General features: G+C 40.0%; 1 protein-coding gene across 1 annotated transcript in view; it reads left to right on the forward strand.

The window, feature by feature from the left end:
* The window catches only part of LOC102974617 (WASH complex subunit 2), a 56,948-nt gene that overhangs the window by 12,102 nt on the left and 23,617 nt on the right, over window positions 1–21,229 (forward strand). The window contains exons 6-19 of the mRNA XM_028480939.2: window positions 439–532; window positions 1,925–1,986; window positions 3,202–3,249; window positions 5,276–5,386; window positions 5,955–6,042; window positions 6,677–6,748; window positions 7,482–7,600; window positions 8,071–8,131; window positions 9,831–9,890; window positions 10,868–11,038; window positions 13,489–13,616; window positions 14,653–14,739; window positions 18,452–18,553; window positions 20,113–20,244. Coding sequence (XP_028336740.1) covers window positions 439–532; window positions 1,925–1,986; window positions 3,202–3,249; window positions 5,276–5,386; window positions 5,955–6,042; window positions 6,677–6,748; window positions 7,482–7,600; window positions 8,071–8,131; window positions 9,831–9,890; window positions 10,868–11,038; window positions 13,489–13,616; window positions 14,653–14,739; window positions 18,452–18,553; window positions 20,113–20,244 — 1,335 coding nt within the window. The remainder of the gene's footprint in view (window positions 1–438; window positions 533–1,924; window positions 1,987–3,201; window positions 3,250–5,275; window positions 5,387–5,954; window positions 6,043–6,676; window positions 6,749–7,481; window positions 7,601–8,070; window positions 8,132–9,830; window positions 9,891–10,867; window positions 11,039–13,488; window positions 13,617–14,652; window positions 14,740–18,451; window positions 18,554–20,112; window positions 20,245–21,229) is intronic.

A 21,229-nucleotide genomic window follows, 5' to 3' on the forward strand; every position in this document is an offset into this window, starting at 1 on the left:
TGAGATTGATTAATTGGTTGATTTTTGCTCACCAGACTTGAATTTTAGGGGAGGAAGATAGGTTACCATCATCAAAGGTTGCCAGAATTTCTGGTTTCTTTCCTTGGTCCTCCTTTTGGACATATTACTATGAAGTTGTGCCTCTTTCCTTGTTTGGTTACTGCTAGCAAACTTTTTGCAAGCCTTTGCCATTTTTGTTAATAAGGCACTTGAGAAGGGAGATTCTATGTGATTCAGCTTTACTTTGCCATCTTTACCTAGGATTTAACTTTTTTTTAATCAGTGATTGAAGAAAAACAATCTTGCTGTGTTCCTTATTCTCCACTTTCATTATGTAACTTTTGGGCAGTAGTCAGATGGAACAAGATGTCAAATGGAATACCTAATTTGATTTTCAGCCTAAATATTTAATGGCTTATTCCCTTTCATTGTTTACAGGATCTATACATTGACCGTCCTTTACCTTATTTAATTGGGTCAAAGCTGTTCATGGAGCAGGAAGATGTAGGTCTTGGAGAGCTATCTAGTGAAGGTACTCTTTTGCACCAAATATTTTTGTTGCTTTTAACATTTATATCTTAACTTTTTATTTAAAAATAATTTCAAACTTTACATTAAAGTTGTAAGACTAGTAGAGAGAGCTCCCACGTACTGTTTACCCAGGTTTACCATTTGTGAACATTTCACCACATTTGTTTTATCATTCTCTCTATATATACATAATATTTTTTTCTGAACCTGTTTGGGAGACATCATGCAGACGTCATGCCCTCTTACTTCTCCGTATGGTTGGCAGTCTGTATCCATGGGTTTTTGCATCTGTGTATTCAACCAACCTGGATTGAAAATATTTGGGAATAAAAAATTCCAGAAAGTCCCAAAAGCAAAACTTAAATTTGCCACGCACAGACAACTATTTACATAGCGTTTATTTACATTGTATTTACAACTATTTATGTATCATTTACATTGTTTGAGGTATTATAAGTAACCTGGAGATGATTTAAGGCTGTATACAGGAGAAGGATGTGGGAAGGTGTGCGTGTAGGTTATATGCAGACTATGCCATCTTGGTATCTGTGTGTGTGTGTGTGTGTGTGTTGGGGAAAGGGGGTCCTCGAACCAATCCCTTGAGGGACAACTATATTTCTGTGTGTGTTTTCTAAGAATAAGAACTTTCTCTTATAGCTGCATATTCTGCATATTCATTTGCACATCTGTCATCTTGGTTGGACATGTCTATTGGACTTTGATGTGAGGCTTTTAATATGTCTATCCTGTTTATTAATAGAAAAATTATCAAAGTGGTTGAATCCTGTGAGACTTGGCAAGTATGTACAAATAAAGTATACTTGACTTTTCAACCTCTTCTTTCGATGTAACTTTTACATGAAATAAAGTCACCATTTGACTGTTCTCTGACAATAGCAACAAAAAGTATAATTATCAAAGTTAGGAAATTTTAACTGGATGTAGTACTAGCTAATCCTTAGTCATATTCAAATTTTGCCAGTTGTCCCAATAATGTTCTTTACAGTCTCTCTTTTTCTCTGTTTCAGAATCCAGTCCACTCACTGCATTTAGTTGTCAAATTTCTCTACTCTTCTTTCAGTCTGATACCATTTTTCAGCCTTTTTTTGTTTTTTACAACCTCAACATCTTTGAGGAGTGCAAACCAGTTTTTTTCTTTGTAACTAATATATATTTTTTGTAACTAATGAGTATCTTGTGGGGTGATACTTTGAGGCTATGTAAATGTTCCATTCCTCACTATAGTGTAGGTACTTTTAATTCCAGTTAATGGGTATAGATGGTTTTATCAAAATCTTTAGATGCTGATGTATGGTGGTTTGTGATCTTGAAAAGGAACTAAGGATCTTTTCTTATGAATACTGGCGATAACCTTTATCTTTCTTCTCACCAGAAGGTTCAGTAGGCAGCGATCGTGGTAGTATTGCGGACAGTGAAGAAGAGAATGAAGAAGAGGTAAGGGCTTTCTGGTGTGTCCAGGTCATGGTGGGCAGGAAACTTAGGGTGTGTTTAGTGGGCTAAATAAATAACATATTTGTGAATTAGCAGTTTGTTTACATACATCTTTTAACGGTGACAGAAGCCATATTCTGAAGTTTTTCCCCTTGGGGTGGGAGTTCCTTTTTGTCTTGTATACAAAAACCAAGGAAAACTGCTTTAATCTCTTTTACCATTACCCTCTCACCTCCCCACCAAATTCTCTTCTTGCCAATATATTTTGAGGGCGGCAGCTTAGATATTTTGGTAGACTCTCTGCTTGAGATGCAGTCTTTGAGTAAGTTCTATCTTTGAGTAATTCTAGGGAAAAAGTCATTTAAAACTTTCTTTTACTATAAAGACTTTCTAGACCAGAAGGATCCTGAAAGCATCCACTTACATGTTAGCTTTGCTGCTGCCTCTGGCATCTTCATACCCACAGAGCATGATCTGACTCCCTGTTCTACGGTCTCAGGGTCTGTGGGCCTTGGCCACTGTTGTATCTGGGGTTGTTCCTTTAAATGGAATACTCGTTATTGCAAAGGACAGAAACCCTTTGAAGGATAGTCCCTGAGTGTTGATTTATAAATGGAGACAGCTTTGTATGTGTGCTCCTTTCTTCTCCTCTGTTTCCACAGTCTCCGTTTCCTGTCCTCCTCCCTCCAGCCCTCCCAAAAAAAAACCTAATAGGAGGAAATAAACTTTTCTAAAATAACCTTGCTGTATAACTGATTGTCTTTAGCTAAATCCTTTGCTTTTAGCCATTGAAGCAACTCTTTACTTCATTGCTCATATTAAATACTCATGTTCCCCTCTTGGGCCTGATGAAGTAATTATCCTATTTAGAGGGAAAATAGAAAATGTAGTCCAAAATGTAAAATAACGCAAACCAACTTTTGATAATTTAGTTAATTAAATGTGCAACTCTTACTTTAAATCCAAAGGTTAGAGGTGATGGGCAGATCAATATGAACAAATAGAGAGGTTTAAATGAATCACAAAAATGACATGTTAACTGGAATAGTCCTTGGCCAACTCTCCACCTTATCTGCACCTTGATACGTCAGGTGACCAGTAGTCGGTACAGAGAGACCCAGTGTTGGCTACCCCAGAGACTTAGACCCGAGATCATTTCTGTGCTTCCAAGTAAAGCCTGTGTTAACAAAAAAGCCTCTTTTTTTTTTTCTCCTAAAGGAATCAGATGAAGATTTTTCCAATCATAGTGACAATGATCAAAACCGGGTAAGATGCATATGTTGAAGTGACTTAAATTTTAATTGAAGCATAGCATTTATACTAAATCTATGCTAAAATTACTTTTGAATGACTTAGGGGAAAGTGAGGATTTTTTCATGTTTACAAATATTCATGTTTCCTTCAAATGTTTCATGTTTTTAGGCTAACTACCCTCTTGTATATTTTTTCTCATTTGCTTTATATTTTATCTTCATTTTTCTTAGACAACAAAGAAGTAAAAAATGAAATTGAGAAACGGAGCCTATAAAACAAGGCCTGATTACCCAAACTGAATTTTTCACATGAACCCACCTTTCCTGTTTTAAAATTTGAGACAATATAGCAGTAAGACTAAGGAACACTCCAAAAATGGAAATCTTATTATCCTACTGTCTTAGCACTGTTGTCTTAATTTTTGTATATCCTTCTAAGGACATGTTCTTTTCATAACATGCATAGTTTATTTTCTGTTATTTTATATTAACATGTCACAAGTGTTTCCTTGATATTTCAAATAGTCTTTGTAATTTTCTTTGTAAACTTCTATATTTTTTTAACATACATATGTAATACTGTTGTAGTCTTTAAATGTGTATGGGAAATAGTTTATTTGTAAATTTTTATTTTTGACATAATGCTGCATTCAGTGTTTTCATACATAAAAATACTTTTCTTCTGTGAACTCTTTCCTTAGGAATTAGGTGGTATAGAGTTACTTGATACTACTGTCTAATGGACATTCAGATTAACAGATCATGCATAATGATTTTCCCAGAATCTCATCAGCACTGGGATTATTTATGATTTTTGCTACCATAGTATATGTACGGTGGTATATTGAGATGATCCCAATTTGCATTTCACTTTCCTGATTCGGAAATACTTTTTCACAAAAATTTCCAATTATCAAGTGAAAGATTTAGCACTTTTTGGTTGTTACTTGTATTTTTTTCAGTTGTATTCACAAATGTGGCTCATCTTTATAATTTTAATAATCCTTCTGTACAGTGTATTTATTTCTATGGAATTTACTATTAGATCTGTAAATTCGGACAGTTTTTTAAAAATTAATTAATTAATTAATTAATTTTGGTTGCACCGGGTCTTAGTTGCAGCACACAGGATCTTCGTTGCAGCATGTTTAGTTGCGGCATGCGGGCTTCTTAGTTGCAGCATGCGTGTGGGATCTAGTTCCCTGATTAGGGATTGAACCTGGGTCCCCTGCATTGGGAGCATGGAGTCTTACCCACTGGACCACCAGGGAAGTCCCTGGACAGTTTTTCAAATAATACAGTATGGTGATTAAAAGCATTGGTGGAGCCATTTGTTTGTATTGTTAAAGATAGATTTGTTGTGTGTGCCACTGCTAACCTCAGAGTTCTAAGGATTAAATTAGTTTAGAAAGTGCTTTTAGCGTAGTGCCTGGCACAGTTTATTGATTTCCATGTTAAAATTTTTTTTTTAATTTTACAATTTTTACATACCAGTGGCTGCCTTTGTAAAAAGTCAGAACTTAACACATAAGACTAAGTTTGAGTCATCCAATCCTCATCTCCTCAGTCTCCAGAAGTAACTGGTGTTATCATCTGGGAGTGCATATTCCAGGTGTTGTTCTTTGCTTTCACAAATATGTCTGTGTTCATAGAAATGGTGTAGTATATGTGTCAGGGAGTGGTCAGGATATCATTCGGGGTTTATCATTCACTGTTTTGTCACTTGATTGGCCTTGGATGTCTCTCCAATTGTTACAGCTTACTCCTTTTGACTATTAGTATTTTTATTAAGATAAGACTATACTTATTTAGTTTATTCATTTCTCTAGTGGTGGATATTTTTATTATTTCAATCTTTTGCTAGTGCACTGAAAATAAATCTTGTGTGTTATTTGTTCTAGCACATTTACTGCTTCATAACTTTTGGTGCATTATTTGTTGTTCCCAATTTGAAGAAGTCTAAAGGCTAAGTGGCAGAATCTCTTTTTCAGCTTGATGACCGTATCTAATAGTTTTAATCTGGTGGTTTATACTCTTAGCACACTGCACAAATGAGTGATGAAGAAGAGGATGATGATGGTTGTGACATTTTCGCTGACTCTGAGAAGGAGGAGGAAGATGTTGAGGACATTGAAGAAAATTCCAGACCTGTAAGAAAGACTATAGTTGCTATCGCTTGACAAGGTTTTAGAAATGGTACCTAGTACTCATTCCTTTTATTGTCATTTATATTTGTAACCGTCTCATTTTGCATCCTATTTGTAATTTCATTTACACTTTTGGAAATAATGGTTGAGCATCCCAAGTTGCCTTACAAGTACCACTTTCTTCTCCAAATATTAAGATTTTACAAGTTAGATCATTCAAAATATATTCAGTTTCAGAGTTTTAAGATCCTAATACTCCCCCCAACCCAAGCACTTCATGGTAGTTTTCTTATCTAGATCTAGATAAGAAAACCACCATGTATTAAAGTGAAGTATAAAAAAATAAGGAAATAAAGAGATCTCCCTTTGAAGGAACACTGAGTCTTCTTTCTCAGGTGATCTGTATAGGGTGCATGTGTTTACATTTATTTAGCTAAACCTTATTTTCCCATCAGTTCAATTTCTTTGCCATTGTTCACATAGTTTTGTTAGGTGTCCAAAAGTAAACTGTACTAGTTTGTGACAAAAAATGTTACAAAAAAGTGATTCTTTTGGTCTTCTCTGCCTGTAGAAAAAAAGTAGACCAACGTCATTTGCTGATGAGCTGGCAGCTCGGATCAAAGGGGATGCTGCAAGCCGGATGGAAGAGGAGCAAACAAGTATGTCACTGCCACCGAGATCAGCTAAAGGGGCAGTGGGGAAGTGTAGGACCCTCTGCTGGGCTTCACTGAGTGTAGATTTCCTTGTTTAATTACTAAGGCACAAGAAGCTTAAATTGTAGTTCTTATCTTTTTTGGCTTATAGACTCTTTGATAACTGAACACTGTGGACCCCCACCCCCAGCCCATCTCCCCAAAAATGCACATATGCGCATCTATATATGCAGTTTCATGGGATTAATGGGTACCACAGAGAACCATGGGCCCCAGATGAAGAATCCTTGGCTTAATATTTACTCCTATATTTTATTTTGACTAGATAAAAATGTACCATACACTATATTCTAGTGATTTAACAGAGTGGAAAGATGTCAGAAGTCTTTCAGCAAGTGCAGTCCTGTCATGCACGTGACCCTGGTATGGTAGCTGAAGCTTTCTGCCTTAAAAAGAGGCACTTTTGAGTGTCTGCTCTGAGTAAGATACTGAGGGGGGTGCTCAGGTGGAGCTGAGATACAAAGTTGAATGTCTTGCTCTTAGCTTAGGAGTTGTGAGGATGGCAGATGTGTGTGAAGAATCAGTAGGTAAATACTAAGGGTGGACTGAGTATTGTTCAAACTGTGAAATATTCTTCAAGGCTTATCCCCAGGGGAAGCAAAACCTCAGAAGACATTGAAAGAGAAGAAGGAAAGGAAAACTCCCTCAGATGGTAAGCCTTTCCCCTCAATTCTCTTGTTTTAGGAGTCTCTTGACTCGGGAATGGGAATATTGCTTATGTGATCTGTAAAAGTGCCTCTTTAAGTGCTGACAAATGAGGTCTGTCTCTGTACACTTTTTGAAAGCATTTAAGAGCATGCTTTTGGGGTGTGGGGAGAAGTGAGTGTGGAGTTAAAATGCTTTAAAGATTTGAATTACTAGATTTTATAGGGATCATTAGCTGTCTTTCTAGACTTCTGTAGACGTTTAGAAACTAGGGAGCTCTAGCATTTGTCTTCAGTAAGGAATATTATATCAGACCCTTTAACATTCAGTGGTAATGTCCATTATGTTTCCACCTGGGACTGTGTCAATCTGCAGCTCTCTCTTCAGTCTACCTTTCTGTCCCTCAAATTCTGGTGGAATAGGTCTTGAATGGCAATTGAAGCATAGACTTGCTTCAGAAGAAATTTAGATGAAGGTAATTGCCTGCAGAGTTTACCTTGCCCCAGACATTTACAGACTTGAGAGTGGGAAACCAAAGAGCATTTTAAGGGATTCAGTGAACTGTTTAATGAGTTTTTGTCTGAAGGTCCTGAGACTGCCAGCATTCAAGTAGTCCTTGTTACATATGGTTAGATAAACTCTACGCCAGTTTTGGAGGTGTTATAAAGGTTAATCCCCAGAACTGGGGTTCTAAACCCATCTTTAATTCTCCCTGCAAAACATTTCTTTCTGTTTGCTAGATGAAGAAGATAACTTATTCGCACCCCCCAAGCTGACAGATGAAGACTTCTCACCATTTGGTTCTAGAGGTGGCCTGTTCAGCGGAGGGAAGGGACTTTTTGATGATGAGGATGAGGAGGTAAGTCAGCGGGAATAGCGAAGCTCTCCATAGCCGTGTCACGTGTCCACAAGGAAGAAATACAGTTAGTTCCTTTAGAAAGGGAAGGATAGCTTCTTAGTTGGAAGTTGCTTCTACTTTCATATTTTAGGAGATTTTGAACTAAGAATCACAAAATGAGGAAATACTGTATCCTGATGCCCTTTGTTAAGTAGGGAGAGGATGTGAGTGTTAATAGTGGAAAATTTACTTGGCTAAGTGATTGTTTCTTACCTTGTCTTTTGTCTTTTTCCACGTTTGTATTTAATTCCTGGGCAGACCTAAATTATTTCAGGGTCTGATTTTGTCATAGTCTTCACTTTGGAACTGATTTTCTGACAGAACAGTAAATATGTAGCTTTAAACTTTACAAGGCACTTTTCTTTAGACATCTTTACTGCAGCTCCATTTTCCTCTGCTATTTTGAACTGTGTTGTATACTTTATTACAAGCAGAGTGACCTCTTCATGGATGCCCCTCAGGATCGGGGAGCTCGAGCCTCTGTTAATGAAGGTGAGTGTGGATTGATGCTGCCTGTGCTTCTTCATGCACAGATTTCCAGAACTGGTTACTTCCCATCAGGAGATGGAACCCCTGAAGTTGTTCCCAAACCTTGTTTCTATGTTAGGCAGGAAGCTATTGTGTTCGCCTTGATCTAGTTAAAAGCTGTTCATTTTCACTAATTCATGTCTTAGAAAAAACAAAAAGTACCATCTGTAAACCCACATCACAATTTTGTCTCTTTCTTAGAGAATTCAAAGTCAACCAGCGAAAGCACTCTAGCAGTGTTGATATTTTAATTTAATCAAGTTTAGTTCAAAGAAACATTTCTGAAATTCTGCACATAAGTTGGAGAACAGTAATTCCTCAGCCCAGTGTGCATTAGAATAATTTGTGGAATTTTAAAAAAGCATCCATAAGCTATTTAAAAACTTAAAAATTTTATTCCATTAGGTCTGTGGTAGTTCTTGGGAATTGGGAATGAGTTATTTTAAGCAACTTGGTCTCCCCAGGCCACAAGTTGTCAGATTTTAGACTTATCATGATGCTGGCTGACCTGATTGTCTTGAGGTTCCTGCTCTCCACTTTTTTGGCATCTGTGACTTGCCTAGTTTCTTGCTTTCTTGTTTTTGTCTTCATTTCTGTCACTGACATCTCCGATATTTTGCTGTTCTATTTTTTTTTTAATAGATTTTATTTATTTATGGCTGCGTTGGGTCTTCATTGCTGCACGCAGGCTTTCTCTAGTTGCGGCTAGCAGGGTCTACTCTTCGTTGTGGTGCACAGGCTTGTCATTTCAATGGCTTCTCTGGTTGCGGAGCACAGGCTGTAGGCACGTGGGCTTCAGTAGTGGTGGCTCGCAGGCTCTAGAGTGCAGGCTCAGTAGTTGTGGCACACGGGCTTAGTTGCTCCACGGCATGTGGGATCTTCCTGGACCAGGGCTCAAACCCTTGTCCCCTGCATTGGCAGGTGGAGTCTTAACCACTGCACCACCAGGGAAGCCCATTGCTGTTCTTTTTTACTTGCTTATTCTCATCAAACTGGACTGGATGGAGTCAGAACTGTTGAGCCCTGCTTGCTCTGTCCCTTGCCTCCCCTATTTGTGCTCTACATCTTCCTTGGCCTCCGCAGCCAACCCCAGTGTTATAGCCTGCCCAGAATCAGTGATCTTCCATGGGAGTCACAGCCTAGATTGATTTAATACCAAGAAAAAAAGTCATGACATTGGTAGAGAAGACGATACTAAGGAATTTTAAAATGGCTCTTTTAGGAAAATTAGTTAAAAAAAATTTTTTTTAATTGGGGTATAGTTGTTTTACAGTGTTTTGTTAGTTTCTACTGTACAGCGAAGTGGATTTCCCTGTGCTATACAGCAGGTTCTCATTAGTTATCTATTTTATACATATTAGTGTATATACGTCAGTCCCAATCTGCCAATTCATCCCACCCCTGCCTTTCCCCCCTTGGTGTCCATACGTTTGTTCTCTATGTCTTTGTGTCTATTTCTGCCTTGCAAACGGGTTCATCTCCGCCATTTTTCTAGATTCCATATATGTGCGTTAATACATGATATTTGTTCTTAGGAAAACTTAGTTTTAAAATTCTCCTATTAGCTGTGTATTGTATTGCATATATTTTAGGAAGGTGCATTTATTTAACAAGGAACTTTGTTTTCTCTGTTGAAATGTTATCTCTTTGTTTCTCATTTTAGCGTCTTCATCCTCCAAACCTGGAAAGAAAATCCCAGCAGGAGCTGTTTCTGTGTTTTTAGGTATCATAACTTGGAGTTTGTTTTTAAAAACTATATACCTGTTGTTTTGTCATTTTTAAGATTGTCATCTTCAAAGGACTGACTGGGGAGGAGAGTATGAAGAACTTTGGAGGGCATCGAAGAGTGAGAGCTCACTTAACCTGTGTTAGCTCATATTCCCTTAGAAATCAGTGGCCTTGGACTTTTTTCGGTCTGTAGTTATCTATTTTATACATATTAGTGTATATACGTCAGTCCCAATCTGCCAATTCATCCCACCCCTGCCTTTCCCCCCTTGGTGTCCATACGTTTGTTCTCTATGTCTTTGTGTCTATTTCTGCCTTGCAAACGGGTTCATCTCCGCCATTTTTCTAGATTCCATATATGTGCGTTAATACATGATATTTGTTCTTAGGAAAACTTAGTTTTAAAATTCTCCTATTAGCTGTGTATTGTATTGCATATATTTTAGGAAGGTGCATTTATTTAACAAGGAACTTTGTTTTCTCTGTTGAAATGTTATCTCTTTGTTTCTCATTTTAGCGTCTTCATCCTCCAAACCTGGAAAGAAAATCCCAGCAGGAGCTGTTTCTGTGTTTTTAGGTATCATAACTTGGAGTTTGTTTTTAAAAACTATATACCTGTTGTTTTGTCATTTTTAAGATTGTCATCTTCAAAGGACTGACTGGGGAGGAGAGTATGAAGAACTTTGGAGGGCATCGAAGAGTGAGAGCTCACTTAACCTGTGTTAGCTCATATTCCCTTAGAAATCAGTGGCCTTGGACTTTTTTCGGTCTGAGTGATCAGTTGATTCTGCATTGTGGGACATTCTATATCAGTAAAGGATGGAGGTTGTTGGGTCCTGTTAATGTGTTTTGTGGATGAACTGAAACTACAAGTTCTTGGTGGTGGTACTGTTTTTTTTTTCCCCTCCTGTAAAGTCAGGAAGTGCACCCATCCTGGCTCACAGCTGGTTTGTCCTGTCCCTCCACCCACAGGGGACACTGATGTGTTTGGTGCCACCTGTGCTCCGTCACTGAAGGAGGCCCAGAAGCCCGAGCAGCCCACTCCAGGGAAAAGCTCGTACCTCCCAGCGCCTGCTGGCCTCTTTGATGATGACGACGATGATGACTTTTTTGCAGCATCCCGTAGCAAACCTCCCAAGACAGGTACTGCTCCATCCTCTGTTTCTGGGAATTTAGCCAAATAAAGAATGTTGACCTAGGGGAGTTCCCTGGTGGTCTAGTGGTTGAGATTCCAGGCTTTCATTGCTGTGGCCCGGGTTCAATCCCTGGTCAGGGAACTGAGATCCTACAAGCCGTGTGGTGCAGACAAAGAAAAAAAAAAAAAAAGAAAAGAAAAGAAAAGAAAAAAAAATGTTGACCTTAAAAGGCATGAAGTTCCTCTAGTTCCTTACCTCTTGCAGTGCCAGAATCCCTCCTCAAGCATTCCTGTCAGAGTTGTCTCATCTCTACTTAAATAGTTATGGTGCCTTGGAGGTCTGTATTTTATGGACCAATTTTTCCTGCTTTGGAAACTAATTACTAGGATTATCTTTCTTATTTAGAGAGAAATCTGTTCCCCTCTACTATCTGCCCACGTTGCTAGTTTTACCCTTTTCAGTTAGAGAGAAAGTTTTAATCACACACACTTTCTTCCAGAGTCCTTAGGAAAATACATGAGCATCAGCAGGGCGTTCGTGCTACCTGTTTTAGTTCCCAGCTTCTCCGCTCTGTACCAGAAAGCCCAGGTGACCTTGACTTTCCCTTCTGTAACAGGGTTTTTAGCTCCTTGGCCACTTAGGCACTCTCCTGTCTTCTCCCCACAAATTTCAGCCAGCTTGTTCATGAAGTCACTTCTCTGAATCAGTTGTTATTTAATGAGCAGATGTCTCTCCCAGGACTCTTGTCAAAATGCAGATTCTGATTCCCTGGGTTTAGTGTGGGGCCTGTGATTCTGCATTTCTGACAGGCTCCCTGGTGGGCAGAGATTGCTTGTCCATGGGTTGCACTTGGAGTAGCAAAGGATTGGGTTTATTGGTTGTCTTTCTGGGAAAGAAGGGTAGACCACTGAGGTGCACACAACTTCCAGCAACTTGAGCAACAAAGGGCTTTTTCTCCTAAGGACTAGGTGGACCAGGAAGCATCGAGAAGCAGGGTCTCTGGACTTAGCTCCCTTTCCAGCAGTAGGTGTGAAAGTAAGGACAGCAGCAGAAATGCGAGGGAAGTAATAGCCGGGTTTTTAGAAAGAGTGCAAACTGGACACATACTACGCTCACATCTAGGCCAACTGAAATGACAGTGAATAAAAGAGTAAGTGCCTCTCGTGGCTTGGAAGGGCTCTCACTTGGTTGGATTAACTGATTTGGAATCACAAGTAAGTTGGTGCCGCTTTCCTTGACAGCTGCTGTTCTCCTGGGACATGCGTGAGTCAGTGCCCTATTTCAGTGACACACACCTCATTCAGAGCAGCAATGCTTGTGGTAACGAAAGGTTGGAATCCCCCCAAATATTCATCAGTAGGGTAAATTATGGTCCTTCCATTCAGTGGAATTTTGTGAAGCTGTGAGAAAGAATGAGTTTTATGTGTGTTGACATGGGAAGATACCCTAGGTACATTGAGTGAAAAATGCAAATCATAAGACACGTTCTTCAAATTGTGTTATCATTTATTATTTAGCCATATTTGCGAATAACTAGAGTTAACATGTTAGTATATCATTTGTGGAAATTAGAAGCATGTATATCAAACTGTTCCTGCTGGCCTTGTTTGGGTGAGCAGGTGGGATTATGTGGGAGGTTTCAGTTTTTGCTTTTATATGCCTCTGTATAGTTTGACTTTTTATTTTGTTAAATTTTAAAAAAAGATTTATTATTTATTTATTTATCTATTTATTTTGGCTGCGTTGGGTCTTAGTTGCGGCACATGGGATCTTCGTTGAGGCATGCGGGATCTTTTGTTGCGGCGCACGGACTTCTCTCTAGTTGTGGCGTGCAGGTTTTCTCTTCTCTAGTTGTGGCACGCAGGCTCCAGGGCATGTGGGCTCTGTAGTTGTGGCGCGTGGGCTCCAGGGCGCGTTGGCTCTGTAATTTGCGGCTCTCTTGTTGAGGTGCGTGAGCTCAGTAGTTGTGGCGCGCAGGCTTAGTTGCCCCGCGGCGTGTAGGATCTTAGTTCCCTGATCAGGGATCGAACCCACGTCCCCTGCGTTGTAAGGCAGATTCTTTACCACCGGACCACCAGGGAAGTCCCAGTTTAACTTTTTAAAAGCAGGAGCCAACTGTCACTTCTCAGATTCCTAGACCGGTTGACTGTTAAATGATCTTTCTTTCTGTAGGCCTCTTTTTACCCTTTATGCCAGTCCAGACTACTCCAAGCATAAGGTACTGCTGCTTGGATAAGGGTGTAAGCCAGATGGTTAAACTGTCCTGCATTTCATTGGAGTAGCTGTTGTGTTCTTTGAAAAATTCCAATCTAGTCCACTTAATATTTCTTCGTAACTAATCAAGCAATAACATACTTTTTCTGTTTATTCTTTGGGAGAGAAGAATTTTTAATCTGTGAATTTCGTGGTGGGATTTTTGACCTCCGTGTAATTTTATGCTGTGGTCTCCTTCTAAAGACAAAGTCAAATCCACTGCCAGTATCTTTGACGATGAGGAAGGAGATCTGTTCAAAGAAAAAGCGGCAGCTTTGCCAGAGGCTACTGTAAGTCAGACAGATGAAAATAAAGCAAGAGCAGAAAAAAAGGTGAGCAGGAGGGAAGACTAAACACGGGAGTGTAGATTTGGGCATCTTGTTAATTCACTGGATCCGAGAGGGAAGTATTGTTCCTTTCAAGGGTATAGCAAACTTCAAACATACAGAGAGTTGAAAGAATACAACAAACACCCAAATAACTAGCACCTAGATTCAGCAGTTGTTGCATTTTGCCTTTCTCAGTGGTCTTAACATCCACTGGTGATCTTTTCCTGAACCAGTTATCATGTTGGGTGGTGGGGAAGACAGAAGAATGTGGTTCTACTTCTACCATTTCTTCTATATTAATTAGCTGGCATTCTTCTGAACAGAAGAGCTTTCTCTCCTCCTTCTTTCCTGCTTTTTTAGCATCACTATAGGATCATAGATTCGCTATTCGACATGTTATGATCCATTAACATCGTAATTCAAACTGACCTGTATTTGCCAATAGGCTGCACCTCCATCACTCTTTAAGCTCTTCTGGCTGCCGTCCCTTCCCTTGCTATCCTGCACAGCTTGAAACCCTGACCCTCTCTGCCTCTGACCACCTAGGTGCCAGCATTCAGAACCCAGCAGGCTCCTAGGATGCCCACCTTAGGTTCCAGCTTAGGTACATGTCCCACTTGTGCACTGTATGAGGCAGGCAGTCTGTCCTACCCTGATCCCCCAGATGTGCCCTCTGCTTTATCTTGTTTTTCTCTTATCTCACAGTTCCCTCTGCCTGGAGTTTCTTACTTGTACCATCTCCCATGTCCAGGTGCTGTCTGTCCTGAGAAATTTACTTTACAAGGACTGTTTCTTCCTTCATTCCTAACATATACCAATTTTTAAATTCTTTCTCATGGTACTTCTCTTTTTGCATTAATTCTCTATATGCACTTGACACATGTCCAAGGTCCATGATGTTTTTATTCCCCTGCTGCATGGCCTGGGACCTTATCCTAGCAGAGATTCAGGACATCTTTTGAATGAATGAGTGAATGAACCCTCATTTTCAGGTGTCTGGCTTGTTAACTCTCAATTTTTTTTTTTTTTTCCAACAAAGGTTACCCTCCCTTCCAGCAAAAATCTCAAGCCCTTGTCAGAAACAAAAACTCACAAAGGTTTATTTTCAGATGAGGATGACTCTGAGGTAAGGAATTCATTCTTTTTCTTAGTTCTGGGAAATAGTTCATGGATATGACATTGGAAAGTATTTCTGATTCAGGGTGTTCTCAGTAGAGGTATAAGGCTTATTAAGTACTTTAGTTCTTTCATTGAAAATAATGTTTTGAGAACACATGGTCTATAGAAAGCAACATGTATACAATACTTTCACTGTTGGGTTTGAATCCAGTGAATCTCCTGGGAGGAAAATTCAGGATACTCATATTTTAGGCTATTAATTGATCCATAATGTAACGAGGTGCTTGTATGAGAACAGAAATCAACACACTGCTTCCTCTTTCAGTAGTCTCACTAAACAGTGGGCATAGACTGTTAACAGTTTGTGGGCTGGCACTGCTTTGCAGACAGCCTCAGTCCTCCAGGGCCCTGCCTAGAAGCACCTTTCTAGTGAAGCAGGGACAACTCTCAGAAGCGTTACTGCTTTTTCTGACTTCCACAGGCCTTGATCCTTTTAGAGCTAACTTTAGGCCAGGCTTTTTAAGGGATCAGAGACCTATCTGAGAATGTGTAATGGGCAGTAATCAATCCCCTTCACAGAGAAAGATGGGAACATGGCAGAAATTTATATGTAATTTCAAGAAATTACGAACTCTGGGTTAAGCTCTCGTGGTTATTTTGCACTTATAGCCAGGATGAGCATACAACTCTTTGGAGGTAGAGTGATCACTGTTGATGGAAATAAAACCTTGAGGCTTATATTTCATTGGTGGCCAGTGTGCAGAATATAGGAATTAAGCAAAGTCCAGTTAAGCCAAACTCCTGAGACATAAGTAGAGCATGATGGGGCCTCACACTCTGGTCTTATCCTACACTCCCCGCTTCTTCATCATCACACACAGAGGCACTTTGAGATCTTTGGGCTGGCTTTTGCCCCTCTGGGAGTGCTCTTCCCAGAGTCGGATAGCCGACTTCCTCACTTTTTCCAGTTCCCTGCGAGGTCTCCTGTGACAGCCCTTTGCACAATAGCAAGCCCGCCAGCACACATCACACTGTGCTCCTTAGCCCCTCTTCTGTTTTATTGTCCCCACAGTATGTATTGCCATATGACACTTCATGTCTGCTTGTTCACTGTCTATGTCCCAGCTAGAGTAAGCTCCATGAGGGCAGGACGGTGTGTTTCCTGCTTGTGTCCTTAACACCTAGACTAGTGCTTGGTATTTGGTAAGCTGTCAGGGAGTTGTTGACTAAGTGAAAAAACCAAATGTGAGCAATTTCAGTGACTCAAAAGGTGTTCTGATTATTTATTACTATGAAACAGATCACTCCAAAACTTTGTGGCTTAAAACACCAGTAAGTTTTATTACCTCTTATGGTTGTAGAAGTTGACTGGGCTCAGCCAGGCATTTTTTTTTTTTTTTTGCGGTACACGGGCCTCTCACTGTTGTGGCCTCTCCCGTTGCGGAGCACAGGCTCCGGACGCACAGGCCCAGCAGCCATGGCTCACGGGCCCAGCCGCTCCGCGGCATGTGGGATCATCCCGGACCGGGGCATGGACCCGCGTCCCCTGCATCGGCAGGCGGGCTCTCAACCACTGCGCCACCAGGGAAGCCCCAGCCAGGCATTTTTCATTTAGGGTCTCTCATGTGGTTCCAGTCTGAAGGTGGCCAGGCTGAGAGTCATCTCACTCATGTGTCTGGTGCCTGGGTGGGAAAGACTCGGAACAGCTGGGGCTCTTGGGAGGTCCCTCCCTGTCCCTGTGTGGTCTCCCAGCATGGCAGCTTCAGGGAAGCTGGACTTCTTAGGATGTTGCCTCAAGGCTTCAAAGTGAGATTCCCAAGAGAGCTGCACAGAGGCTGTACAGGTGTACCTGGGAGATACTGCGGGTTTGGTTCCAGACACCATAATAAAACGAATATCTCAGTAAAGTGAGTCACATGAATTTTTTGGTTTCCCAGAGCATATAAAAGTTACGTTTATACTATACTGTAGTCTATTAAGTGTGCAATAGCATTATGTCTAAAAATAAAATGTATATACCTTAATTAAAAAATACTTTATTGCTAAAAAATGCTAACCATCATCTGAGCCTTCAGCAAGTCATAATCTTTGCTGGTGGAGGGTTTGAAATATTGCAAGAATTACCAAAATTTGACAGAGAAACAAAGCGAGCAAATGCTGTAGGAAAAATGTCGTTGACAGACTTGCTTGAGACAGGGTTGCCACAGACTTTGAATCTGTGGAAAATGCAATATCTGTGAAGCACAATAAAGGGAAGCACCATAAAATGAGGTATGTCTGTACTGTTTTTTGTAACCTAGCCTCAGAAGTCAGCATTGTCACTTCTACCACATTCTGTTGGTTGAGGCAGTACAAAGCCCTGCCCAAGTTCAAGGGCAGGGGACACCAACTCCACTTCCTGATGGTAGGAGTGTAAATGAATTTGCAGACAGGTTTAAATCCACCACCACAGGCTTTGTCCCATGTGTACCATCACAGATTGTTTTTATTGGATATTGTTGAGGTTTTTAGGCAAGGAGAAGTAAAACGATGCAGTCTAGGAAGAGCTTTGGACCAAAAGGATTGAATATTTACTCCTCCCTTTATATCTCAAGTGTGGAGCTAAAGTTTACCTTGTGGAATCATTCTGGGGAGGTGTTTAAGGTAATGGAAAGCCTTTTTTTCCCCCTAACACCAAGGAAGATATGAGTCAAGGGTCCAAAACAGTGATGTTGAAATTTGTTTTTGTTCTTTGTTTTGGTTTACTACTACTTTTTTTTTTTTTTAACACAGCCCTTTCTTTAAGTGAAATGTTGCCAATGCTTAAAATGCAAGAGAGGCATGGGAAGCCTGGGACTCCCCCTGTGTGGCCCCTTCTACCCAAACAAACCCATGGGGACTCCATGGGGCCTAGGCAAAAACCACTGGGCTGAGTGGAGCTCTTCTCAGTTAATGAAGTCATTAGCTCCATATTTGAGTAGACATTGATTCCATGATAAAATAAAATTATCCAGAGAGGTCTTAGAAACTATGTTCTTGTCCTATTTGCCTGTCTCTTGTGTATTGAATTTTCTCATCCTGAGGGAATAGTTATCCTATTTCATGTTTCTGATTCATGCAACTCAGTTTGCAGATCTTTCTTTGCATTATAGGCTGACATTTTATAACATTTTGGAAATTTCTTCAGAGTCTACCAGATCTTTCTCTAATTTGCAACATTTCCTAGCTGCCGTTCAAGAATGCCAAATATTTTAAAGTTAAAATTGAATTTGTATTTATTTAAAAGAAATCATATCATACTCTTATTATAGGAAAGAGGATATAACTAAATAAAACAGAGTCGTAGATCCAGTAATTTGTTAATCTAGCTTCTATTTCCATTATTAAATCTGTTTAATCTCTCTGATTCTCTGGAAAGAAAAAGGAAGTTATTTTTTTAAGCATGGGAGGAAATTGATTGGAAAAATTTCCCCTGCCTTAATCATCCAGGTGAGAGTATCAAAACCTCTGGGTTCCAGTGACGCCACGTGGAGTTACATGTGGGTCTCTTCCTTCTCACCTGCACACACTGAGGATGGACTGATGCGTGTTCCTCGAGGACTGTGACAGCGAGCTTCCCTCTCTGACAAAGAGACCTGGATGCACGGCAGCCATCATGTCATAATCTTTAGTGTTTTATATCTGATACTTTAAAAACTGGTATATTTTATTAACCAGGAACTTTAATCTTGATCCAACAGGATTTGTTTTCTTCTCAAAGTGTGAGTAAGTTGAAAGATGCATCTCTCCTGCCTAGCAAACTCCCCACCTCAGTCTCGCTTTTCGATGATGAAGATGAAGAGGTAAACATTGTTACTGCAACACAAGATAATCAAGTTTTCCATTAGTAGAAAACTGTTCCTGATGTAGCTTTATAACCAGAGGCTCATACAGTAGGACAAGGTGATAGGGAAGCAGTCAAGCTTTCTGAGGCTTATATAACAAAAACATTTCAGTTTTTATTTCAGTGACTCCTTTCTTAAGTTCTCGTAACTGCACAATGGGCAGGGCCTTAGATTTCTTGACCCAGCTCTATGCAAGGCTTTGTAGGTTTCACTTTTTAAATCTTCCTTTAAGAAATACTTTTTAGGGGATGGAACCCAATGATCTACAAGAACGTCTTGGATAAAGTGGGAGTGGAGGGGAGAAGGCAACTATGTCCTCACCTTGCTTCTCTTTCCCACGCTGGATGAGAGCAAAGTGGGAGAAAGAAATGAGAGGGAAGACAAACCAAACCTTTGCTCTTATGCAGTATTGTGTGGTGGCTGAGCTCATGGGCTTTGGCATCAGAGCCCTGTGTTCATATCCTAGCTCCACCACATGCAAATCAGGGACCTTGGGCAAGTAACTTAACCTTTCTGAATCTCATCTCGCTTAATAGTATATAGGGTCATTGTGACAGCTAAAACAGCTAATGCACAGCCATTGGCACAGTGCCTGGCGCATAGTAAGTGCGTAGTAAATGTTAGCTCTGTCATTCATATCCCCAGTGAGTGCCAGTTCATTAGTCTCACGGCCTTTCCTACCTCCCCACTGTTTCCTTAAAGACTCCCTTTATCCAGTCTTTACACTTCAGGACTGTTTACCTGCTGTAGTATGTTGTTAAGAGTGTTTTTCTGTCTAACTTGGGCTCAGGCCAAGTTCTATGGTTTTGTTCTCTTTACCTAAATAAAAGTACCTTAATAGGTACTTTGGGAATGCTATTGAACCTATAAGAATCAGCTCTTACTAGGCCAGTAATTTTATTTAGTAAATTATTTCTTAAGTTTGTACTGTCCCTTTGAAATTAATCAGAAACACAGGTCATTCCTTCCCTCTGTCCTAGGTGTATGTCTTTCATAAATGTGAAAGAGTAGAGAAAGTTCCCTGTATCTTTCTCTTTATGCATTGGTCTGGTTTCTAATTCATAGAAAGAAAGGTGCAGGCTGCTGGCTGCCGCAGGGGGCTGTACTGCTCTCAGGCCAATTGCAGGCTCTGGACCCTCCCTAATGAGCATAGCGGGCCTGCCCACAGGAGGACTGGGCGGGGCCAGGTTCCCTCCTATTTCTATGACTTTGTCCTCACATTATTCCCTTTCCTGCTTCCTCCCAGATGTTCCGCCTTTGAATTTTATGGTATCTGTTTCCCTTCTATGGATGAATATAGTTAGAGAAGATTGTAGGCTGTTGTTGTAGGATTTATACATAAGTGAGAAGTGGCATTTACTAGCGTTGTGTGATTTTTTTTTCCCCCAAAAGGTGTCATATATATTCTTCACTTGACTGGAGACTTATTCTCTACTAATTTGACATGAGAGAATGTCTTCAGTTTTTTGTTTTATGTGTTCAAAGTTGTCATACTCTTCTGCCATTTGTTTTTCTAGGATAATCTTTTTGGGGCTACAGCTGCTAAGAAGCAGTCATCATCTCTACTAACTCAGAGCCAAGAGAAAACAAAGCCCTCTGAGCTTTCCAAAAAGAAAGCATCTGCCTTATTGTTCAGCAGTGATGAGGAGGTGGGTTGAAAGTTATTTTCTAGAGAAGAGTAGGAGATGGTTTGATGGATTTAAGAGTTACAGCTGTCCTAAACCTTTTCTTTTTCTGCCTATTTAGATCTAGTGAAGTTTGGTCACCAAAGACTATGTTCACAAGACTGTCTTTCTATTCTTGAAGAAAGATATTTATTTTAGTATATTAAAGATTAATCTTTTCAAAATGCTTAGGAATAAAATAAGTATCACCCTCAAATTATAATATATGCTAATTCAAATGAGTTAGGCCTTATTTTACTTTTTTTTTTAACATCATTATTGGACTATAATTGCTTTACCACGGTGTGTTAGTTTCTACTGTACAACAAAGTGAATCAGCTGTATGTATACATATATCCCCATATCCCCTCCCTCTTGCATCTCCCTCCCACCCTCCTACCCCTCTAGGTGGACACAAAGCAGTGAGCTGATCTCCCTGTGCCATGTGGCTGCTTCACACTAGCTGTCTGTTTTACATTTGGTAGTGTATACATATCCATGCCACTCTCTCATTTCATCCCAGCTTACCCTTCCGCCTCCTTACGTCCTCAAGTCCATTCTCTACATCTGCGTCTTTATTCCTGTCCTGCGCCTAGGTTCGTCAGAACCAATATTTTTTTAATTTTTTATTTTAGATTCCATATATATGTGTTAGCATACGGTATTTGTTTTTCTCTTTCTGACTTACTTCACTCTGTATGACAGTCTCTAGGTCCATCCACCTCACAGCAAATAACTCAATTTCGTTCCTTTTTATGGCTGAGTAATATTCCATTATATATATTTGCCACATCTTCTTTATCCACTCATCTGTCGATGGACACTTAGGTTGCTTCCATGTCCTGGCTATTGTAAATAGAGCTGCAGTGAACATTGTGGTACATGACTCTTTTGAATTATGGTTTTCTCAGGGTATATGCCCAGTAGTGGGATTGCTGGGTTGTATGGTAGTTCTATTTGTAGTTTTTTA

Source organism: Physeter macrocephalus, chromosome 20 (assembly GCF_002837175.3).
Source record: "Physeter macrocephalus isolate SW-GA chromosome 20, ASM283717v5, whole genome shotgun sequence".
NCBI classification, from domain to species: Eukaryota; Metazoa; Chordata; class Mammalia; order Artiodactyla; family Physeteridae; genus Physeter; species Physeter macrocephalus.